The following is a 25,083-nucleotide window of genomic DNA, read 5'->3' as shown; positions in this document are numbered from 1 at the left end:
AAGTTAGAATTAGTTTCTGTCGGTGTGTCGGTAAATGACTCTAGGATCTGGTATCCGACATTAGAAGAAAACTACTCTTTGGAAGAAAGTTCTCTCTCTCTCTCTCTCTCTCTCTCTCTCTCTCTGTGGGACAGAATTACTCTTATCAAAGCGATGCTTGCTAATCTCACCTTCTATTACTTGTCGGTCTTTCATTGCCTTTTGTTGGTGATCAAGAGAATCGAACAACTCCACTGGAACTTTCCATGGAACGAGAATGAGTTAAATAGGAAAAACCACTTAGTTCGTTGGGATGAGGTTTGCAAACCAATTAAATAAGAGAGCTTGGCTTCTAGAAGATTAAGGCTGATGAATATGGTTCTTGCCTGAAAATAGCTGTGGAAATTTTGTGAGAGGTATAGTATTTGGAGGATGGTGATTGAGTCTAAATATCGATCCAACCTTTGGGTTTGATGTCTAAGGACAATTACAGGTTGCAAGGAGTTTCGGTCTTGCTCGGCATTAGACATTTTAGGCGTCCTTTCTAGGAGGGGATTAGGTTCTGAGGTGGCAATAGAGAGATATGATTTTGGATGGATGAAGGGTGTGGATGCAGGCTTTTGAGACTTGATTTTCCCCGTTTCTTTGGGATGGCTACTGTGATGGATATTAGTTCACTTAAATCTTTTAGCAAAATTGATGAGACGGTAGGGTGGAATGTTAGATTTCGTAAGAAATTTTTCGACTGGGAAGTGGATCACGGTGCCTCTCTCTTTAGTATAATCAATTCAATTTATATTAGGAGACTTGGCAATTATAGGAGAATTTGGAGATGAGATCCAACCAGAAGGTTATTTGTTTCTTCCTTCTATTCTCAGTTACTCGGTCAGGGTCACCCATCTCTTGCAAGGAATTTCCATGGCTCCGTAGAGAATCAAGGCCTTCTATTGGTCAATGTTTTTGGACAAGATTCTCACTATTGATCATCTTCGTCACTGACCTAAAATCATTGTCAATCACTGCTCTGGGTATTGTTGATGCTGAGTTGGTTGACCACCTCTTGATTTATTTATGTTGACAGAAGTCCATCTTTGTTCTTTTTAGTGTTTGTTGGGTCACTCGAGGTCATATTACTTATCTTTATGAGGCTTGCGATTTCACTCAGTAGTCTTCTTTTAGAGGTAGAACCCTTCGTAATCTCACTTTTGTTGCTGTAATTTGGTTCATATTGAAGGAAAATCCTTTCTACAATGACCCACAATGATCCATACTTAGATACTATCTGACAACTACTTTCTATAGATCTAATGAGGTCTTGTCGAGCAGTTGCAGGAGGGAGCACCCTAGCCCCTGGGGGGAACCTCCTGGATTTCTAAGTTGAATTTTGATGGCTCGAGCCTCGATAGTCTTGGTTTGGCTACCATCAGAGGTATCATTAGGAGTCCTAAGAGATAGATTAGGTGGGCCTTCTCAAGGCCCATTGGCGAGAAAGACTCCAACGAGGTGACGTGCAAGATCCTCTTTGTGATTTTCACTTTTTCATCACACCTTACTTCATCACCTTATCATTTAGGGTGATTCCTTGAATATCATTAGATGGTTGAGAGATAGTTTTAGATATCTGTCGAGATTCACGGATGTAATTGAGATCTGTGTCTTGTTTGAGAGTCATGATATCAGCTAAAAGGGAAGCTTATAGGTTTACTCATTCCGGTGTTAGTAGAGATGTAGTTTTGTTTTTTGTTTTCGTCCTCCCTGGATACCTTGTATTTTTCGCTTTGCCTTTTTCTATTCTATACTATTTCCTTTCTATGTTGAGAAAACGTTTCTGCATTATTTCTAGCTTAGGCCAAGTAATTTGGTTGCCATGGCGGAATTCGTATCGCAACTGCAAATGGACTCTGGACTGTATTACGATTAATCGAACTATTGTCAGCAAACTCAGTAATAGATAGAATCTAATCGCAATTACTCGCATACTCTCTAACCACGCATCACAATAGATTTCCCACACTCCTATTAGCCACTTCAGTTTGCCTATCAGCTTGTGGATGAATGCCATTGAAATAATGAATCTTGGCGTTCATAATCTTCAACAAAGTCTTCCAAAAATAACTTTTGACTTTTGCATCTCTATAAAATAAATAAATAAATTCAATAGCTATAGAAAGATCATGTAGATGAAGACCTCTTTAAAGAATTTCTGGGCAATATGCATAACGTCAAAATATGCTACCACAAGAAGATGGAATCATGCCATCAGCAGTTCCAGAAGAAAGACAATAAACCAGCCTTTCCACAACGTGTGAGGTTTCAGGAAAGGGATATATAAATGTAGCCCTGTGTTCTACAGCATCCCTTTTGCTAACTAACAATTATGATATTTCTCAATATTTTAAGAAATGTCTCTATTTTATCCTTTAAAACGATACATACCATGGATAAATAATCATGTTAGTTGTGTATATGACTCCAAGTTCACGAGCACTTGCATACTCCCATTTGATATAATCAAATCAATGACTTTGAATGTCATAGTAGTTAAAAGTTAAGTCAGTCTGCAAATGCATACACGACCTTGTTCGCTACTCCTTTGTGCTTCAATTCAATATGAACTCCTGAAGATAACTATTCCTTTTGGCATGATAAGCTCCCAATTTCTTTTGTGAGCTGAAAATGCTTTAATGTCTCATGGTTTGAATAGAGAACAATTCCGTATTGACCAAATAATGTTGCTAGTTTTGAAGAACCTGTATGACTACATAAAAACTCAAAGTCTTAAGTAGAGTATTGCTACTTCGCTTCAATCAGCTTCTCACTGTAGTAAACTACCGGATGTCCTTCTTGACTTAGTATTCGCTTCAAACATCTTTGAAATTGGGCAACTGTGGCACATTTGTTTTGGTCATTTGCTTTTTGGTTTTTTTAAAGGCTTTCGTAGATGATTTGGTTTGTAGAAAAGACCGAGAAATACATTAGGAAATAAGGATCAAACACGATGTGCAGCAAAAACGTCAAGAAAGGATCCAAAGAAACACAATCACACAAGCACGAACACAAGATTTACATGGTTCAGAAGTGTAACTATGTCCAAGGGAGAAGAGTTTCACTATTTCGGTTTAGGATTACCAATTCTTCTCTGCCAAGAAAACTCAAAGAAAACATATCTTTTTGTAAACTTAATACATGACTTATATATCAATGCCACTACAAAATAATTATCGAAACATCCTTTAGCGTAAAACCGAAAATTAAATTTCCCTTCTGCGGCACTGCCTCAATAATCCCGCAGAGGCACACTATTTGTCTCTTAGCGTACTATATAAAAGGTTGCCAGAGCAGGAATCGAAAGCGGGAATCTAAACTGGAATCGAAATCGGGAATCGAAGGCTCTCCCGAAATGGTCGGAAGCGGGAATCGTGAAGTCGTCGGAGAGTTGTCGGGGATCGTTGGGGAGTTGGGAATCTCAGGGGAATCGCCGGAAAATCGCGTTTCACATAACATAAAACTGCGGTTCCCAAACGTGGGAATCACATTTCCGGGAAATCATAAACCGCGATTCCCAAAAATGGAAATCGAGTTTTCGGCGAATCCGAACCAAAATTTCCTGTTTTTGGGGATTCGAGAAGAATCCCGTTTGAGATTCAATAACCGGGGAATCGAGGTTCCCCACTCCCAGGGAAGCATCTTGCTTCCTTGCTATATAATGCCAAAATACAAGACATTTGCACAAACATGGTCCATGCAAATTGTCCCTTCTTCGTACATGTTATAATTGGAGCCATAACGATGCTGCAGTAACTGTAGTTCTGAATGAACCTCATGGATTGTAGTAGGAAATGACCGGTCTAGGATAGCCTTAACTTTATCTAAATATACTTCAATACCACGTGAAGTATCCACAAATCCAACAAAGATAACACTTGAAGTCATGAATGAACATTTCTTCAAGTTGATGTAGAGCTTCTCTTGCCTTGCGACTCCCATTACTTGATGAAGATGATCTAGGTGTTCTTCCTTGCCCTTGTTATAAATAAGAATATCATCGGAATAAACAAGGAATCAACCAAGAAATGAATGAAGTACATTCATGTTCATGCACATGAATGTGCTCAAAGCATTGGCAAGGTTGAATGACATAACAAGTCACTTCTAAACTAACTTCATCACTAGCTTGAATTCTAATTTGATGATATCCATTCCATAGATCAATCATAAGAGAAGATAGTAGATCTTAAAAGCATACCCAATAAGACATCAGGGTGATGAATAGGAAATCGGTACTTGATTGTGATCCTATTAGTATTCTGACTATCAATAAACATCCTCCGTGATTCATCCTTCTTTGGTACGAGCAAAGGTTGCACTGTGCATGGACATTCTTTCTCATAGGAAGCCCTTAAGATCATGGCAGAAGATCGGAAACATGTTCTATATCGTGCATTGGTGACAACTCATAATGCTAAATATCAGGCACTCGATTCTCAAATGAAACGACATCCTGCACCTCACGAGCAATGTTACCGGGGTTGCCATCCCACCTTTCAACCCGCGAACCGGGTCACACGATCCCAAACGGGGTTTGTTTGGAACCCGGGTCACCAAAAATGGCGACCCTTGAATACCATAAGGGAAAAAGTGAGATGCATATGCACTGAGAGACGGTGAAAGAAAGAGAAAGTGGGAAGGGAACCAAAATCAACACCCCATATGCTTTCATTTAGGATTGAGAATGCAATATATATTAATATTTTATTTAGTGATATTTGGAGACCTTCAAATTTTACGTATTTTATGTTGGATTAGAACTGAAACTTTCCTTTTGAATAAATATATATGGCACACATGAGGTTTTTTATTTTTTTATTAAATGTATGTAGTATGGACTATGGAATTATATTCTTGTGTGTGTGTATAAGTATAAAGTGAGTGTGTGTGGAATCGAGCACCCGAATTAGTGCTCCAAACTGTTCCACGACCCCAAATAGTGAATCAACTTACCTGCCCTCATCATACCGCGTACCGGGCTACCATCGTTCCCCGTACCCTTCCCGTACCGTGTACCAGAACGAACCGCATTCCATGTAACCTTACTAGCGAAGAAGTGTCGACTTCTCTTCAACGCTAATATCATCTACCTCTTGTGCCACTAGTATGATACAACATCTTGTTCTTTGCATTCATCTTCAAACGGCTTCATGATGAGTACGTTGCAAAGTTTTTTCGATTCAATATCTTTGAACTCACACATTTCTTTGTCTTTTCAACTCCAATATGCAATGGATTAAGAGTAATCATTCTTTCATTGAATGTGAAGTCGACTCAGAAGTATTACCCTTACCTCGAACAGACAACAAGATTCAGATTGATAAATACAGTCCTACAATGGAACTAGAACAAGAAATGTCATTTGAAAGTCATGCAATTACTTTAGAACCAAGGTTCTTTGCTAATCGTCCGAGATTTGAAAACTACTGGAATTGATTAAATCTTAAAATAAATTCAGATTCAAGAAAACCACAGTTGGCTTCAAGAAACAATAACATATGGAAAAATGAATGAACCAAAGTTGAATACAGATTAAATGCTTTGAGGAAACTGAAGGAGATTAAGCGAAAGGAAACAATATATAGAATTAAGATGGGAGAGAAATCTGTACTAGCTGAGAAGATCTAAGAAATAATAGATTAGTAAATAGGAATTAGGGTAGGGTTACCAAAACAACTTACCATTGGGGGTCTCTAGAAATCCACCTATAGCAGCATAACAAGAATCCAAATGGATAGAGAAGGCTTGCAAGCTCTCGAAAATGTTTACAATCCATTTAGGTATTATAAAGCAACTAAAACACTCCAACTAAAACATGAATCCGATCATATTAAGACTCAAGCAACTAATGAAACTCCTTTTGAAAGTTAAAACCTAAATCCAATTAGGAACTGAAATCAACAATTAATTAGGAACCCAAAGACAAATCTACACCTATGAAACCCATTACTTCAAAGAAAAGCAACAACTTTTCATGGATAGATGGGATTGAGCCTCTAGCTCAATGGTTAAGGCTTTGGCCCATTACTTCGATCCCAGCTTATCTACCAAAAAAAAAAAAACTTCTGCGGAATAGATGGTCCCTGTTATTTAGTTTTCATCTTCGTTTGATAGTCCTCATCACCCAGCTAGTGTGATTTTGTTTCTAATTATCTCATTTTCAATAGCATGGTCTTAGTCTTGGTTGGACTGATTTCAGGTGAAAAAATCCAATTGCATTGGTCTATAGTTGGTCTGAGTTGAACCAGGGAGGCCTAGATGGTGTGGATTTTGTTTCTAACTCCTGCACTTTCATAAAAGGCTTTACTTTATTGTTATCCTGGTTAGGACTCATTTCTGGTCAAGAGCTCCAATTGCATTGATATAGAGCTGGTTTGGTCACACTGGAGTAATGGTCACATTGGAGTAATGGACAGACCTAGTTGGTGTCATTTTTTTGTTTCTAATTCAAGTTATGTTACTTGGGGAGTCCGTTTATTGAAATGTTCGATTAAAACTGCCAGTTATTTTTTATGTTATTGAAGAGTCGGACATGGGAAAGGAACAATTTTCAAATATCCAGTGACAACAGTCCATTTCTTAATTTAATTATCCATGCCTTTTGCTTTTCTCTATTAACGTGTTTATTAACGGCAGGTACTTAGATTCAGAATGTTTTTTGATCCGCAAATTCATGGAAAACAGAATCATGTTCAAATATCCAATGACAACTATCCAATTCTTGCTTTAATCATTTATACCCTTTTCTTTTCTCTATTAATGTGCTTACTAATGACAGGTACGTAGATCCTGAATGTGTTTCGACCCACCAATTCACTGAAAGATCAGATGCCTACTCCTTTGGGGTCATGATTCTGGAGCTAATTACTGGACGCGAAGCTATTTTCAGGACTCCGTTGTCTATGGTTAAATTGGTAGACTGGGTTAGTATCTTACATCGCTGATTCTCCGTTTCCTTACATGTCTTGAAGATGGAACTGCACAAATCTTCACTTACAATACCATTCCTACCTTGGAATCCTGAGATCGCAAGACATCGTAGGCCATAAAACAGCCTATTGCTACTTTTGTTTATGTTTTGTTTCCCTTTTTCTATTGGTTCTGGCATTGGAAAATTAATGGATTAGTTGTTTGGCATTACAGGCGAGACCTTTAATGAATCCTCAAAGCTACAGACAACTTGTCGATTCACGGTTGAAGTCAATCTACAATGTCAATGAGATGACACGAATGGTTAATTGTGCAGCTGTTTGTGTGGGTCCTTCTCAAAGTCGACCAAGAATGAGTAAGGTATGACTCCTATCATTGCTGTGGAATAGTTGAACCTTTAACTGGACTCATACGGAGGTGCTTTTATTGGTCCTGAGAGATGTAAAAAAGTTACACTTTGACACTGATTTCGATTTTTGAAATTAGTAACACTAACTATTTTGTGTTGAGTTGTACTTGGAAATTTCTTATGTTTTACACTTGAGCACTGATTTCGTCATTAAGGACAGTAACTATTTTAGTTTTAGTTGTACGTGGAAATTTCTACTATTTGTAATCATAAGTTCATAAACTTATCATAGGTTTCAATGTAAAGAAAATCCCAATTTTGCTTTTGCTCGAAGTTTCAAATTCATAAATTTTAAAACAGTGATTTTAGATTCCCCGAATTTAAAAGATGTTTGGGTAAAATTCTTGTATTTGCATTGTTTGGATGAAATCTGCAAATTTTCTTGAAATTGTATTGGTGGTATTTGGTTGATAATGAAATGAAATTGAGCAGTACTCTCCATTGCAGTTGCTGGTTTTCTACTAGCTTTCCTAGCAAAATCAGTAACATTGATATGAAAAGAAAAAATCCATAACAAGAACACAACCATTGCACACTGACTTGGCTGAGTTCCTATTTGATTAGCAAGCTTTTGAAAACTTTTGTATGCATTGAATGTCTTTAGCATGTTTGATCCTTTTCTTCATTACATATGGTTGGTATCTTGCATAAACAAAGTGGGGGTAATCTATTGAAATTGCCATCTCTGCATTTTTTATGAACTTAATATTTTTTTTTTAAGATCTTTCTGCAATCTGACACTGAGCAGATAGTTCGGTTCCTGGAAGGGCATTTGTCTCTCAATGAGCTGAAATAAGGCTTTACAGGAACATGGAGATGGAATGAGGGAAAAAGACACTCGAGTGTTTGGTGGAACCCCGTGAAAAGTGATAGGTATTGGCTGTTAAACTCCCCTCTCTTATTCCTATTTTGAATTACCAAGTGGAGATCCTGAGACTAAGACAACTTTAGTTTGAGTGATCTTGTGTGTTCGAGTGATCTTGTTTGTTGTGATTTGAGTAAAACCGAATTTGAGAGACAGAATATGGTAGGCACAAAAAACTGTTGATTAGTTTGGTTTTATTTTGGTTATGATGGACGGAATATTATGGATTGTATTGATTAGAACAAAAAATGAATGGAATTGCTCTATATATTTTAACCTTGCATGTCTATAGACCCTTTTTTTGCAGGTATGCGGCACTGTCACGTGCCTGGCCATGTGCTCGGCTCAGGGCATGACACCCACACTCAATTAAATCTTTATAAAACTACTCCCAAAAGTTGGTGATGGTGTTCGACTCAACAAATTCTGACCAATAAGCTTACGCAATGTAACATATAAAATTATTTCAAAAGTACTACTTAATAGTCTGACCACATCCAAAAATACTATTTAAAATTCTGACCACATCCAAAAAATCACGCCCCGGTCACTTTATTTGTTCCTAAAAGAAAATTTTCAGATAATATAATAATATCTCAGGAAATCATATCAGGCTTAAAGAGAGAGGTAAATCCTTTATAAATTTGACATGGAGAAAGCTTATGACAAAATCAAATGAAATATATTTTGCTTGTCAATTCCTGAAAATATTTGGATTCCACGATCATTAGATCAAAACCAAGCGGACAATGTGTCACCACAAAAGAGTATGCAATCTTCTCAATGGTACTCTTGTTGATTATTTTCACCGGTTCCGAGGATTAAGACAAGGTGACCCACTATCACCATACCAGTTTATTTTGGGTACAGAAACATTATCTGTCCTCGCGCAGGAATCCTGTCATGGTAACATTCAAATGATCTCCTGACTATGACCTGCCCACAAATCTCTCACTTGATGTTTGCAGCCCTTCCATTCAAATGCATTTTCTAATATTTGTATTTGAAGGTCACATAAATAACTTAGATTTGATTTGCTTTTCTCGTCCTTATCGGATGTCAAAGTGCTAGTAATGCAGGTCATGTAAACCCTGAAATGACCTGGAATAGTCAATGAGCAAAAATCTTATTTGCTATTTTTTCTTGTAAAGAAGTCATATTTGGTTCAATAAATAGCTGGGTGCGTAGTGGAAATATAGACGGCCTTCTTATCTTTACCCGAGCAACCCTGAAATCAGGAAAAAATATTCAAAGAATCATGGATTCATTCCGTCAAGACCCACAAATCATCCCCACCAGATTAAATATCAACTTCCCCAAAGAGGCATACCCAATATATAACAAAAATCTTGAACAATTTCTACATGTCAAGAAGGGCCACGCCAACCAATCACATCTAGGCACCCATGAAATCTTAATATAATAAAAAAGGACTTCAATTAGTGATCAGGTAGCCAGTAAACGCCAACGCAAAAGGCTTTCATGTTGTCATTTGGAACTAGGCTTGCCTTGCTCAAGAGTTTATCTTTTTACAGGGTGGCCCTATGCATTTTGAATTACACGATGGCCCTATGATGCTTCATCATCAATAAAGTCATTTGCTGGTGTCTTATGCAGATTCATTAAATCAAACTAACAATTCACCCAATTATTGTCATGTGTACTGAAACCCTTTTTCTCAACCTCCTCAATCCTCCCAATCTGAACATCTATTTGAGAGTCAAAATTAGCGCTATGCCCCTATCCTGATGTGGAATAGGCATCCTTAATGGAAGCTCCAACACTATACTCTGGCAATGCCTCATCGATCACAATACTCTCTGGCTTTGTATCTACCCTATCAGGCTGTGCTAGAAGATCTGACTGAGCATGTTCTGAAATAGGCTCAAGCTCAACACCAATATCGGTTACACCAACAATAACATCCGGCTCATCATGTGACTCAATAGTGTTCACAATTTCCTCCTCTTCTTGAGAATTGACCTCATCATCAGGTGCTAGAGGAGGATAAGTAGCTAAGCGGCTCCCCTGCAAATCCCATTGTCTCATGAGAAGCTCTCCTCTTCACGCATCAACCTCTTTTCATATCGATGATAAGCCAATGGCGCATAAGAACTCATAAATTCATCATGGACATCTTCCCACATACGAAATAAAAGCTCACCCAAGTCACGACGCTTCGTCAACATGTGCATCCACAACAATTTGGCCTTTCAGCCTACGATGTCTCTGACTCGACTAATGGTCTCTCGACGATCATGACCGTAGTACTCATGGTATGCCTCAAAAGCATCGATCCACTATAGACAAGCAGCCTCATAATCGCCATAGGGATCATAGCCATTAAAATATGGATCGTAGCCCTTAAAATATGGAACATATGGTAGATCTGTTGTCGGGAGTTCGAATCCCATTGACACGAGTTTGAATCCCCCCCGGGCTTACTCAATGCTCGTGGTTTATGGGTGATTGCGCGCATCCGTATGGAATAGTCCCGCCCAAAAATTGGGGTGGGATACCCTATATCATCAGAAAAAAAAAAGGATAAGCAGACTAGGGGTGCAACTCGGGTCGGGGTGAGGCTAGAACGACCCAACCAGAGGAACCCAATTTTCCAACCCGAACCTGACCCGACCCAACCCTATTTCCAACTCGACTAGGTTCAACCCGACGTGATCCGAGGACCCTTTTTCCCAACCTGAGTTTTTAAGCTTGAAAAAATAAAAAATTATAAAAAAAATGTCAGCTTTCACCCGGGTCAGGTTGCCAAACCCTCAACCCGACCCGACCATTTTTCGGGTTGAACCCGACCCAAGTTGCACCCCTAAGTAGAAGGTCTAAAGCCAAACCAATGGAGATGAATTGTCAGTCAATAACCTTCATATGATTTTACAATTCAACGATCAGGAATGTCTATAAGGAGGATCATAATAAGGAAACTTAGTTGTCCAATTAATGAAAGAGAACGGCTATTAATTTGACGACTAGGCATATGGTCACCGTCCGAATCAATACTAACATGCAATTTTTGTGTCCGAAATCAAGACGGTTTTCTTGTAGAACATTATTAGGCAGCCCACATGATCTTGGTCTCAATCGGAAAAGACATTCCATATAACATAAGGGCCCGTTTGGATACCTCATGCATTTGTATTATGATTTGGATACAAAACACAACTATCATCTTCATGATCATGTTTTAAGAGAGAGAAAGAGAGGGAGAGAGGGATGTCTCGCTGCTGCAGGAGCAGCGACGGTGAAGGAAGTTGCCCCAAATATTGATTTCCAAATAATGTCTCGGAGAACAGATTTGAAAATCAGAATTTTTTGCACTGTTGTAGCTGATTTGGAAATCTAAGGATCGATCCACTTCAAAATATCAACTAAATCCAAATCTGAATCTTGTTGGTATCCAAACGTGGCCTAAATAACTAAAAAATTAAATGATTTAGTTTTTCCTGCGGACCCATGAACAAGGCTCCATGATATAATTTGTTCGCCCAATAATTGTCTTTTAGGATGTAAGCATAACATAACAGCCAAGGTCTTTTACCGTTTGGTTGCCGGGTTTTTTTCTTTTCCTGGGATTTTGTGGGGTAAAGGTAGGAGACAAAAGAGGGGACAAGCATTAATTAGAGAAAGATATTATAATGAGTGGAGACAGAAAGAGAGACCACCATTTTCAAGACAAGATTTTGCTGATGTCAGCAAGAAAAAGTTGATGTGACCACTAAATATTCTCCCACATAAATCCTAGGAAAAAAAAAACCCAGCAACCAAACAGAGCCGCCTGTTTGGAGCAGGGGAATTTTTTTACCAAAAAAGTGATTCTCAAAATAAATTTTGTAGCTTTTGGGAGCTCATTTTCATGGAGTTTTCTTTTAAAATAAAAGAAAATCATGTTTTTTTAGGAAAATTTCAAACCTACTTCGCTACCAGACCCTGAAAATTTTCTCCCATAACAATAAGATCCACTTTATGTCTACGATCATCCAACTCCAACTGTACAGCCATATTGAAGGTATTTAATGATTTATAAATGTAGGAATAAAGACAGTTTGAAGAAACTTGAGCAGAGTGAATTGCTGTCTTCTATTTTTTTAATCCACTAATCTATATTTGAAGTTCTCTAGTTAGAAAAGGTCTTCCAGCATCGATAATTTACTGGAGAAAAGATCTTATTTTTACTATTTTTAGAAAGGGCGGTGATATTTTCAACTCTTTCATTTCTACTGTCTGTTCAACCTTGCCTTCCCTTTGTTCATCAAACTCCCTAATTAATAGAATCTCACCAGTTCTTAAGAGTTGGTAAATTTTCATCTCTCTGGATTTAGTGAGAGAACGACATCGGAAATTGAGAGAACGACACCAACTGATCATTTTGGCGAGTTGTTCAGTGAGCTTTCGCCGGCGTACCTATATTTCCGCTGGCGTACCAAACTTTCAACTGGCGTACCTTTATTTTCCGCCGGCGTAACTATGTTTCTGCTGGTGTAGCTAACTATTTCTGCTGGCAAAGGAGGTTTATAGATTTATATGCAATTGAGCATGATTTAGCAAAGCACTTGGCTACCCAAGAACCTTGCAATCTAATTTCCAATGAAATTTACCCAGTTAACAAATATCTTCTGATTTCTACCCTATTATATAATTTGAAAGAGGGCGCTGGCGTACTTATCCAGTTAATCAATTTCGTTTGATTTTTTACCTATTAAATTATCTAGTTAATCAATTTGGTTCGAACTGGAATTTACCTAGAAAAACCTGTTGTGAGAATAAGTTTCCATTGAATAATTCTATCATGGACATTTTGTATCACATACTAACAGTTATTTGGGATGTAACCAGAAGTTCATCATATCCAATGGGATGTGTTAGAGTAGGTGCCCTAAAACCTAGTATATTCCGCATGCTAATCAATAAAAGTTTCTTTTCATGACAATTAATGGGTAACTATAAGTTAAATATGTGTGAATGCTACTTGTTATTGACACGTATTTGTCCATAGGTAGCAAAGTAGGAAACCCATGCTCATGAATTCACAGATCCTAAGGAGCAAGGAGATATGGGATTCTGGTTCTTTGCAGACCTTAATAGTTCCTAGTTGGGGTTGAGGTTGGACACCTCTTTTTGTATACAACTAACATCTATCTCGCCAACATATACGAGATGTGGAGTGACTTATCTCAATCACTTTGGTAGTGGACCATAAGCAAGATAGAATGAGTATGACAATGAGATTGCTTACTGAACGGGATAACATTAGAATAGCTTGTGGATAAGAGATAGTTGAGCTATTATACCAGACAGGACCTTTTACATGTCCTTTGACATGAGTGGTTATATTGGTCTGTTTGCGAGTCTCTCATTCTTGGTCTATCTAACTGTGATTCTCTTAGAGTCACTAGAGAGTAGTACTAGAGTGTTGGATAAACCTTCAAGGTCAATAGTGATATCCGACATGGAATTCTCCACCTATTTCATAGGATAATATCTACGGTTTTGGTCAGAGCAGTAGGCCTAGAAAAATACCTAGCCAGGTGGATTTGACAAAATGTTTATCATAAGGATTTCACAAAATAAGTTTTGAAATGTTTCAGCAAATGCATTTGCGGGCAAACATTACTTGACTGAATGGTATACCGTGAGTGAGCCCATGGGGTAGTTGATGTCCACCCCCCGTAGGACTCAATTCAGTAGATGTGGACTTGGAGAAATGACTTGCACACTTGATGTCATTAGGGGTATGATGATTTGACGGTTATCTTCAGGGTTACGTCTCAATAGAGCCCACTGACTCAATGTGATTGTAGCATTGACTACGGAGTAATAATCGTAGTGGGGCCTACTTGTGGGTTCTGCAGGATCTACCGTTGAATTCCTGATGCGATCCCACTCACTACTCGATTGACCTATTATTATCTATTAGATAGAGGTCTCACATTTATTTTGGTTGCTTACACGAACTTGTTTCGTGGCATTGGATGCATTGAAAGGATATCTACAATGTATATAATGTATATGAACTATGGGATACATTGGGAATGCCAAAATGGTTAAGTATAAACCATAAGGGTATTTTGCGAATTATAAAAAAATATGGATGTAGATTTTTATCCCATTGGATGGGAGGAAATATATTTATTTAATTAAAAGAATTAAATAAATAATTGTAAGTTTAGCTTATATACTGGTTTTACTAAAACAATCATAACTTACTCATTTCTAGTAAAAAAATTAATGTGTAAGTACTCATTTCGAAGAATTTTGAAAGATCTACAACTTTGTAGTTTATTATTTTTTATAATTTGACCATTTACTTGTCCAAAAATGAGGTCGAAATTTGACCTATAAGCTTATAGCGGGAATGTTGAAAAAGGAAACAATGTGTGAGATATTTTTGGGATTGTTTTTATCTAATAAAGAAACCACATTTTTTACTTGGAAAAAACTTAATTTAGGGATTTCTAAAAGTCCAAGAATTTCTAAAAACACTCCCACATTGTTTGGTTTCTATTTTAAAAAAGCCAACTAGATTGTTTCTAAATTGGAGCTTCTAATTGTGGCTAGTTTCCATATTTTCTGAGATTTCTCTAGAAGCTTTGGGTTGTGTATATTGAAATTGAGAACTCTATAAATACAAGACAAATGAATTGAGTTTGCAAGAGCTCTTCCATAATTCCATGTGTTAAAAATTGGTAGAGACATCCCAAAGTCTTTATCTTCTTCTTCTTCTTCTTCTTCAATTCCATCAACTAGTTTTGTCTTCTCTAAGTCAAAGACAAACATCTAACAAAACTCCATTGATCTAAATACATATTCCCACAATATAATCTGATTTCGATCAGGTTATAAAGTAAACAAAGAGTTGTTTACAAGATTCTTTGTGCAAAGAAAGGAATCCATCGGTTCAACTTGCGGTTACACATTGATTAGATCGTTTGCGAATTTTCGAGAAGTAGATCACGCAGATGTTTTTCTTTTCATCAGCAAAATAAGGTATTTATATTTATGTTTATTAAATCACATTAAAATCAATTAGTCCCTAGGAATCCTGGGTTAGAGCAAAATTTTTGTTCTACAAGGTTTATTCTTGTGCAACGTGTAGCAATTTTGCTCGGGATTTTACAACCAATCTAACAGGATGGGCCTTCACATGAACAAAACAAACAAGAATGTTATCTATACACTTGTATCGATTAATCAATCATCTATACACGGCTTTGAACAATCAATCATCTACTACTACACATCTTTTAATAGTCAGCCTTCTAAACATGGGTTTTGAACATTTGTGCCCCCTCCATTTTATAATCTCCGCTGGAACTGCAGTAGTAAAAAAGAGAAACTATGTATGCCTGCATTCACAAATCATCTCGAATATTCTCTCCACGCGTAAGCGTTGTATATCTTCCCGACGTAGGTTACAAGTGTAAGTACTCGACTAATGATTCAGTTCTTTGTATGCTTCTAAAAATTAGTACCTTAGTGAAGTCGATTTGTTTGTATTAGCATAAAGCTTTATGAACTCGATCACAAATACCCCACAATCGAACCTAGCATTTGAAATTTTAGTAGTTTATATTATGTAACCTTCACCGAAAAAAGATGAAGAGTATATTGTCTTAATGGTGCAGGACGAGTACTCACGGGTTTCGTGCGTTGGTGTTCTTGTTTCAACGATATCTTCCCATGTATCCTCTTTAGGTAGAAATCTTTTTAGAATCCTCCTAAAGAAGGTAATCTGCACGCGTAAATTAGTCAGTTGGGACCGGGATTCTGTCCACCCCATTCATGTCGCTGAGGAATGAACCGATGATGCTCGCATCTTCCTTAGCATGATTAACAAGCTCCTACAAACCATGGAAATTAAAGGGTAGCTCATAAGCATGGGATACAAATAGAGTATTTGGTAATGTTAAAGCGTTTAGGTTCAAAACTTACTGAGACATAGGTAGGGAACGAGATCGGCGTACACATTTATCACCTTCGAGGGAACGAGATTTATAGTAGAATGCTACATATAAAAAATTATTTGAAATATGCATCAGCAATATATATAAGTCCTTAGACTGTTACACTTTACAGATCTGTGCACTAGACCCTGGGGATGATATAGTGTCTTCAACTCCTTCATCAAGCAGTGACTTCTACTGGTAATTTGTAGAGTATTACTGAACAAAGAATCACAATGTTTATGTATGCACTATGGAAAAGAGAAAATAAATTGTGTTATGGTTCTAAATTACATACTCGGATTTGCTGCTAAAGTAATCGGAGATAACTTTCTCCTGAATATGGGGATAGAGTAGGTCATAGGTCAGTTTCCTCTCTGCCCACGATGATCTGTATTGGATAGTAAATCTTGTACTAACATCCCCCTCTTCCAATGATTCCATTTGTGACTCAATGTAATGAACCTTCTTGATATCTTTCTTCTAAGTTTATACTTACCCAATCATACAACCATCTCAAATAAACATCACAACCAAATAAATGAAACATATAAATGAGTATTACATTCATTACATTTTATATCACACATCAGGAAAGGAAATGGATCTTTACATTCATAAGCTTTAGAAACAACAAAAATGGGACTCTTGTTGTTGTGTGGACAGCACCCAAAACTGAAATGGATGGCCTTGGATTGTTGATGGAATAAGGGCTCAAGATCTTCTCAATTGTTGGAGAGAAATGGGAGATGGATGATGGGAAATGCTCACTGCATTTTCACCCAATACAGGAGATGAAAAACATGCACCTTGGTTTGCTGCACTAGCCCACCTTGATTGGCTTCACTAGCCCAAACAACCCACGAATAGAGAAACAAAGAGATGGCATAAAAACATTTTTTTCCCTTTCTCACTTAGCCCTTTCTTATAATAGTTGCAAGATGCCAACCCAAATTACATTTGGGTGGCAATATCATTCCACCACCTTTTTAGAATAACCAACCAAAAAGACCCGCATATCTTCTAACTTGTTGTAATGATGGGTGCCCATATCATTTCAGTGCCCTAGTGAAAATATGGCCAAATGAGAGGTAGCCTTTACCAATAGATGGACACATAGGAGTCCTTATAATTTCAGGACCAAATCAGAAATAAACCAAAAGATGGCCATATGATCGCCACTTTGAAGACGAGTCACTTGCCCTATACCTTAGAGTGGAACTCCCACATATGGGCCCCACAAATGAGCCACCTCCACATAGTCCGACCCCACGAATGACGCCCAAACACACAAAAAGTTGTCCCATACGGCCCATCCATTCGATCCACAACACTAGATCAATGCTCCTAAAAGGGAACATTACACTCAACGGCCTGTTGGCCGTCTTCCGACATTTTCATTTCCGGCTCACCCACCTGCTGCCCGTCTTCCGACAATTCTATCTCCAACTCAACGAACTATTGGCTGTCTTCCCTTTCCTCGGGAGTAGAGTCCGCATGTGGCTGCACCATCAAGCAAGTGTTTTCTTACTTTCATTGCTTAAATAGCAAACTGCTGTGGACCCCGATCCGAGAGAGGCGGGGGACGAGCCCCCGGAAGAAAGTCTCTCTGGAATCATCCACGTGAATGGAGAGCTCTACTAAGGAACTCTCGAAAGAAGTGCCTCTCACAGCATGAGTGGCGATGAAAGGTGAGATACCTCCCGATTCGGGGACCAGCCCGGATTCGAGACGTACATTAAATAAAAGAAGAGTCGTCATCCAAGGAGGTGAGCCCTGGATCTCATACTATGCTCTGTTGCAATGGATAACCAGAGATATAAAAGAAGGTTCGTGCCTGGTTACGAATTTGGAAGGTCCGAAGAGCACCTCATCCGCCCAAGTGCAAGCACATGGTCTCTTATGCCATTTATTTATTGATTTTGAAGAGTTTTGGGCGAAAGTCATGTGAAATGGGAACATATATTTCCGAGAAGACGTCTACCTAATCATGCATGTCTAGGAGATGAATAATAAGCACACACAAAAGAAATGAAATAAGTATCACCTAAGAATAACTAGGTTATGAGTGTCGTACCTAATTGGTGTCTAAGTTCTGGTGTGTAAACACATGCATGCTATAGCTAAAGGTATAGGGCCTGTACATGAAAGTAAGAAAATATAACAAAACACACATCACGACTTGACTCTACACCCGACTCGACAGAACAAATCCTAAGACTCTAATGCAATACTTGACTCGGACCAGGATGGCCATCCATCCCGACTGCTCTACGTATCCCGGCCTCGGGAAGAATAAGAATCAACGTAGTTCGATGACCTATTCTAAACTATGATGCCTAACCATCTAGAACCGCTATCCTATACTCGATCAACTAGACTCGACTGATTTTTAAAGCTTTTTATACAATTGCTTAAGTTCATGTGAATTGTAATTTTTAGGACTCTCTGTATGCCTTAACTAATGCAAGTTGATTAGCCTTAAGCTAATACGGGGCCCTACATCCTATGTGTAGCTAGGCTGTGCAACCTAATGAAGACCATGGGCTGACTATATGCTTCATAGTTTAGCCATCAGTTTGACTAAATGTCTGACTGATCAACTCGAGGCCTCCTAACTCTAGGGACACTCACATGACAAGACACACCAAATCAACACAAACAAGATATACTCCTAACTTTAAAACACTTCAAACAGCTAGGACAAACTCCTAACTCTAGGGAAAGATCTTTTTGAAAAGGTTTTGAAGAAATTTTATATTTTTGGAAACTTTGAAATGCTCCTTTTTAAAGGTTTAGTTGGACTGGGGATGTGAATCCCAAGCTGCACTACGTACCTCGTGAAAGAGGATCAAGCCAACGTAGTTCGGAAAAGACTTTCCTAACTACGCTCCTAAGACTCGACTTTAGAGATTTTTGGGATGATTTGGATTTTTTCAGATATTTTGATGTTTTTGAAATGTTTTTGTTGTTTTGACACAAGAGGACAGAATCCTATCATCGTAAGAGTAGGATAGACTCCTGATATCCCGCAAAGGTTGGACAGCTTCCTATGCTTTGCGGGAGAACTGGACAGAATCACGACTCTGCAAGGGTTGGACATCATCCTATACCTTACAAGAGCGGATAAAAATCACATGACTTGATGAGAGGTTGGACAGAATCTTAACCCCTATAATAAAAGAAAAGGAGATAAAAAGGGTGCTAGTGAGACTGGGGAAGTCTCCTAAACACAGAGATGGGCTTCAAGTAACCTTATCATTGTTCTTGCAACGATAAAAAGGGTTAGGACAACTACTAGACCAAATTGGTCTTCAACTAAGAAGGGAGTTTCTAATGATGAGGCTAAGCAAGCCTCCTACGTGTGACTCACTAATGAGACAAAGCCTGTCTCTTAAAGAGTATGACCTCTCTGCTGAGACATAGCTTGTCTCCCTAAAGGGTATGACTATCTGCTGAGACATAGCTTGTCTCCCTAAAGGGTGTGACTTTCTGTATTTCATGATTTCCTCAACTTGTCTAACGAGAAAATAAACATTATTTCAACATTTTAGCACAAATTCCTATACATGCGCTTTTCAAATCATGCAAACACACAAACCTAGCCTAGTAGATATACTGTTATTGATTACTGCTAATATCAAAGTGAAATGAAAGATACAAACATCCAAGTAACAAGAGGACTGTACATATCAAATGGACAACAAGATGCGAGGGCTGCCATGCGACAAGGTATGAGGGCAGCTATTATCAATGTACAACAAGATGTGAGGGCTGCTAAGTGGTTACATTTTCAGCAAGGAACAGTGATACAAGCAGCCATGCTCTGTTTTAAAAATAACATCAACAGCACTACCACCATGAACAACATTTACAACACATATTTCACAATTTCAATGTATAAAACCATTCAATAGTATACCATAAATGATACTCAATGATTTTTTTTTAATAATATTTTCCATTTCAACAAATTATGTCAATCAATGAGCAATAGAGAAAATTCAATAGTTTCCCTGCCATTAAGATATTTATACCATTATATACTCCTATTTTTAATTTTTGCTTACTATAGAAGGACTCACCAAACGAGCTTAAATAATTCACAACTTGATGCTAAACTGACATGAGCTCATTTAAAGTAATAGCAGGAATCAATTGAAAATACTATGAATGGGATGAAGTAGATATGATATTATTAGCATAAAGAATGGATAATACCACCTGATGCTACATTAATATATTAATTATCATCATCACTGATCAGATAAGAGAAATTAAATTAAAAACATATAATGACCTCAAATGACCTTTGATAGCATCAAGAAAAAAATATGAGAAATGAGCTCATAGCATTTTAAATAATCTCTTCCCTTGGACAAAGATCAAACCCAAAAGGGTATGGAATGGGTATATACTCTTACAATCTATGATTAACAGCTGACCCCTTCATTTTAATAATAATAGTAGCACTATCAATTTGGTTGTCTTCACGCTTGAAACAGCCACCCAATTTGATTACACATCATCATCACAGCATATTAATACAAATAGCAACTCCTCTACCTAATATGCCAAGGGAATGATATCAATATAACCATATATTCAAATTTATATCATCTCACTTCCCTTTATTTTACTAAATGCACCATTTTCATTTTGGCTTTTCACAATTTTCTAAAAAAAAATATGAACAAAACAGGCAGGCAAACATAAGCTATACGAATAAGGAACAAATTATACTGATATGAATAATTCTTATTTAAACAATCACTCATAATCCATTTTTTTTTATCTATTAGTGTTCAATGAACAACAAAGGTAGTTGTGACATGTCTTTAAAAAAAAAATGAGAAAAAGACCAAGCTAAGACTGTGAAGTTATCAAGATGAGTCATAAAAGAAAGTTCTAACAAATTACTCTTAATCTTAACCTCCATATCAAAATATACAAAGGTTGTAAAAAAAAATGCTATCATCGAATCAAGTCAATCAAGAATTGATGATACTATCAGGTAGCGAATTACTTGTGCTACCAAAAATTACTCTAAGGAAAATACAATAAAAGCATTATTTGTACTAGCAAAAGATTTTTGCAAATCCATAGAAAAAATAAACCAATCCATTGTCCATCTTTAACTCACGAACTCATGATGCTATACATATATATATATATATATATATATATATATATATATATATATATATATATATATTTGTCAAAATTACTACCATTAAATTAAACGAACATGCAACACACTATGAAGAAAATTTCTGTATCATTACCTGTATATATTAGAGTAAACTTATGTAAAATTTCTCATCCAGAATTATTTTAACACACTAAATTAATTGCTATGGACATAGAAAAGGAAAAAAATGATCAACAAGAAAGACTAAATCATAAAAAAAAAGATATATAACAGATAATCAAGTCACAGATGCAAACGTTATCTTTTTTTTTTTTAGAAAGCCTTAAATACAAATAAACTAACAAGTACTGGCATGGTGTCATTATCTTCAATAAATGAATAAATGTAGAAAATGTTTTATCTCTTGTATGGACTATCAATGTGCAATTGTGAGATTCTTAATAATATGACAATGCATGAGGGTTATGAGTCATGGTTAGACAAGCTTAAGTTTAAAATAATATGAACCTGATGACATTTGGAAAGCAAATTTTTGTGCAACTATGAGAAACTAATAACACAACAAAATCAGTTTTCATTCCTCTATTTTAACCTGATAGCATGATGAAAACAGAGGACCTCAAATCAAAACATTACCAGATCAGCAGCTAGTTATATTCCCTTTAATGGATTAAAATACGAATTAAATGATGGCCTAATTTTACCAATTGCATATACAGCCATCACCAAATGACCAGTTATAAACCAAATCAAAATTTAGAATTTCTATCACATTTCCTAGAGTTAATTGCCCAAGAGTTAGACAAGTTTATGATCAGAATTTCCTATGAATATGTTTCAATCAATACATTTTAGCACCACTAAAATAATGCTAGATAAAGCAGCAAAAGACATATCGACATGAACATTATAGCTCTCATAAACTCTTGCAACTATGGAACCCCCAGATCATAGAGTAGTGAATTTATATCAAATCATCTATCATACAAAGACAAAATAATACAACCTACTAGTAAATTGCCAACTAAAAGCATCACAAAACAAACTTTTTGTATGTTATCCTCTCATTTTCTAAAAAAAAAACTAAATTATTATCCCCAATTACAACACATCATTCTAGCCCTTTTCAAATAATCCCGAGTAAAAAAAAAATTATAGTAGTGAGATGGAATATATGACATTTTTATACAGGGCATGATTATGCTACTTGAGAAATGCTATCACCAAAGCCTACTTCCCTAATCATATATACTTTTTTTTTTGTCCCAATACTCACAACTGCCAATGCCACGATAATTATCTAAAGTGAGCTAAGAGAACAATGCTAAATACACAAATTTTATACCTTAGACTGCTACTCGATCATGAAAAATCAAAAGTATAATTAAAACAGAGTAAAATTAGAGAAAATTTTAGGAAAGAGATTGCCAGCAAAATCATAGACGCTAATGCAAAATTACAAAATCCAATCATTCACTTACAATCGTACCAGAAGATAATCACCACATAAATTTAATAACAATCAGCAAGTATTATCAACTCATATTCACTCTAAACCAGAAATTAAGCAATAAAAAAAACTGATGAGATAAAAAAATCATATAATCTAAAATTTAACAGATCTTTCAAATAAATAAAAAATATATATTTTATTACTAAATAAAGTGGAGAATTACCTAATACTGCCGATACAGAAGCTTGACAAACAGAAAAACAGTCGGATCTTAGAAAAATCTGCTCCTTCAGCTTTCTTCTACTCAGCTCTTTATTGTTCTCCTTGCTCTCACTCTCAAATCCTCTAGATTTGAGAAAATTTCTCTCTTCTTTTTTTTTAACGCAAAACCAGTAAAATAGCTCAGATTCAAATGAAATTTCGAAAGAAAAATCGGACTTTGTGCTTCCTATGCTTAGATTTAAGCTTTTAAATGATGGATCTAGGGTTTCATAGCAGAAATCAAGGTTTTTGCCTTAAAAAAGAAACTGAAAGATAAAAGAAGAAGACGAATTCATAAGGAATGGAGCATTTCTAGGAAGGAAAGTAGATCAATAGCTTGTAGAGAAGAAAATCCACAAAAAAAATTTCGATCGAAGCTCCGGCAATCTTGCCGGAGAAGAAGATCGGTAGGTTAGGGTTTGGATGAGAACTGTTTTCTCTTTCTAAAACTGAGAGAGCTTTTCCTTCTCTCTCTCTCTCTCTCTAAAAGATTAGGAAAACATTCATTTCTTACAAATGAGGAGGTTAGCATGTATTTATAGATAAAGAGGGAGGTTGATATTGGCACTAACATTATTGATTGGCGCGCGATTGCGCAAATATTGATAAACGCACAGTGCAATCATGTCCTATTCGGACCACGATATGCACCGCTCAGGATAAATTCACCCCCCTTTTCCGCTTACACTGTGCATCTTGCCCGGCTCGTCTTATTTGGTAATTCTACTCGGATTCGGCTGAAATTTTATGGAGACATAGCTAGGACCCCAAGCTATTCGAGGGTAGAATTTGAGACCCTAATTGACTGATTTGGTTGGGGTTTGCACAAATATGAAAGGTTTAGGGTACGGTCAAAATGGGGTGTCTACAATTGCAGAATGAACAACATATCTTATCTTTCATTATCTGCTTACCTGCTCTGCGGGAGTTGTAAGTAAATGGAGCTCACAATCATCTGAAATAATCTCCAGTCATACCTAATAGAGAGACAATTACTTAGCATTAGAAATTACGTAGTTGGCAGAATGAAATAAGATAATAACAGTGTTAGATTATTGTATCTTGTCATCTTGCAGCCCTCTCACCACCCTGAATTGGTTGACTGCACCTCATTTAGATTTTATTTTTTCCCATCTCAGGAATTTGGGATATTTGTTATTAATACTGGTATAGGTCGTCAGGTGCTAGTATAACCAGACCTTTTAATAAGAAATAGGCACATGAGCGACATGGTATAACAGTAGATATACATTTTACCACTATAGTTTTGACTCTTACCTGCATACAATAGGTGCAGCCAGGGAGGTAAATGTGCTTTTAGGATCTTCCACTGCATGAGATCCTATCAATGCCACATAATATATACTCATGCATGACTTTTCCCCATGCAGAGTTACCGATAGTGGTCAGATCATCCACATATCTAACGAATTTGTGGTTTACAGTGTAGGATATGTCGGGAAACAAGAACGACGAGAAAAGATATAAAATTAATAACTTCACCGTGGTTTCAGGCTCACAGCCTCTTATGCTCTTTATTGATTTCAATATATCAGTGAACGCCTGATTTTTTTACCAAAAATACCCCTACTTAAATATTTCGTCCACCCTTAAAAGGGGAGGGCGCTTTTATCTTTTGGAAACCCATTAGGGTTAGAACTCTTAATAGAAACTACAAATACATCCTTTAGGGTTCTGCAGAACATAATTCAACCCTAATTGTTTCTGCAGCTTTAGAAGAGAGAAAGAGATACGTACGAACGACCTCGGAGGATCGATCGCGGAGCCTTTGTCTACGAATCCGGGTAAGAACCTTTAATATTATTTGTTTATGTGATTAGAAAGAACTAAAATAAGATTGATAAGTTTTAATATGTTTAAAACTGATTAGGGTTTTGTGTGTGATAATCAAAGGGATGAAATCGTAGATCCCTAAAAGATCAAGAACTTGAATTAGAACCCTACGATTTGGGTTGTAGGTTTATGCCCTAACAGTTTAGATTAATTTTGGTAATTAGATCTGAGGATTTT

The 25,083-nt window shown here is 36.9% G+C and overlaps 1 protein-coding gene and 1 long non-coding RNA gene across 3 annotated transcripts in view; one reads left to right on the top strand and one right to left on the bottom strand.

The window, feature by feature from the left end:
* The window catches only part of LOC143862012 (proline-rich receptor-like protein kinase PERK1), a 29,491-nt gene extending 20,977 nt beyond the window's left edge, over nucleotides 1–8,514 (top strand). Inside the window, exons 5-7 of the mRNA XM_077373009.1 lie at nucleotides 6,806–6,950; nucleotides 7,171–7,317; nucleotides 8,115–8,514. Of these exons, the coding sequence (XP_077229124.1) occupies nucleotides 6,806–6,950; nucleotides 7,171–7,317; nucleotides 8,115–8,162 (340 nt within the window). The 3' untranslated portion in view covers nucleotides 8,163–8,514. The remainder of the gene's footprint in view (nucleotides 1–6,805; nucleotides 6,951–7,170; nucleotides 7,318–8,114) is intronic.
* Nucleotides 8,515–15,416: 6,902 nt separating this feature from the next.
* Nucleotides 15,417–23,528, bottom strand: LOC143862005 (uncharacterized). Of its 2 annotated transcripts, XR_013240122.1 has the most exons (4): nucleotides 23,015–23,528; nucleotides 16,176–16,248; nucleotides 15,882–16,084; nucleotides 15,417–15,787 (listed from the first exon to the last, which is right to left on the bottom strand). It is a non-coding gene; the product is annotated as an uncharacterized LOC143862005 (long non-coding RNA). The 2 variants fall into 2 exon arrangements; XR_013240121.1 differs by having other exon boundaries at nucleotides 15,417–16,084.
* Between the last annotated feature and the right edge of the window lie 1,555 nt (nucleotides 23,529–25,083).

Source organism: Tasmannia lanceolata, unplaced genomic scaffold, assembly GCF_043159265.1.
Source record: "Tasmannia lanceolata isolate RefF3 unplaced genomic scaffold, GAP_Taslan_0.1 ptg000003l, whole genome shotgun sequence".
Classification (NCBI taxonomy): Eukaryota; Viridiplantae; Streptophyta; class Magnoliopsida; order Canellales; family Winteraceae; genus Tasmannia; species Tasmannia lanceolata.
This window is presented reverse-complemented; position numbering and strand designations above follow the sequence as displayed.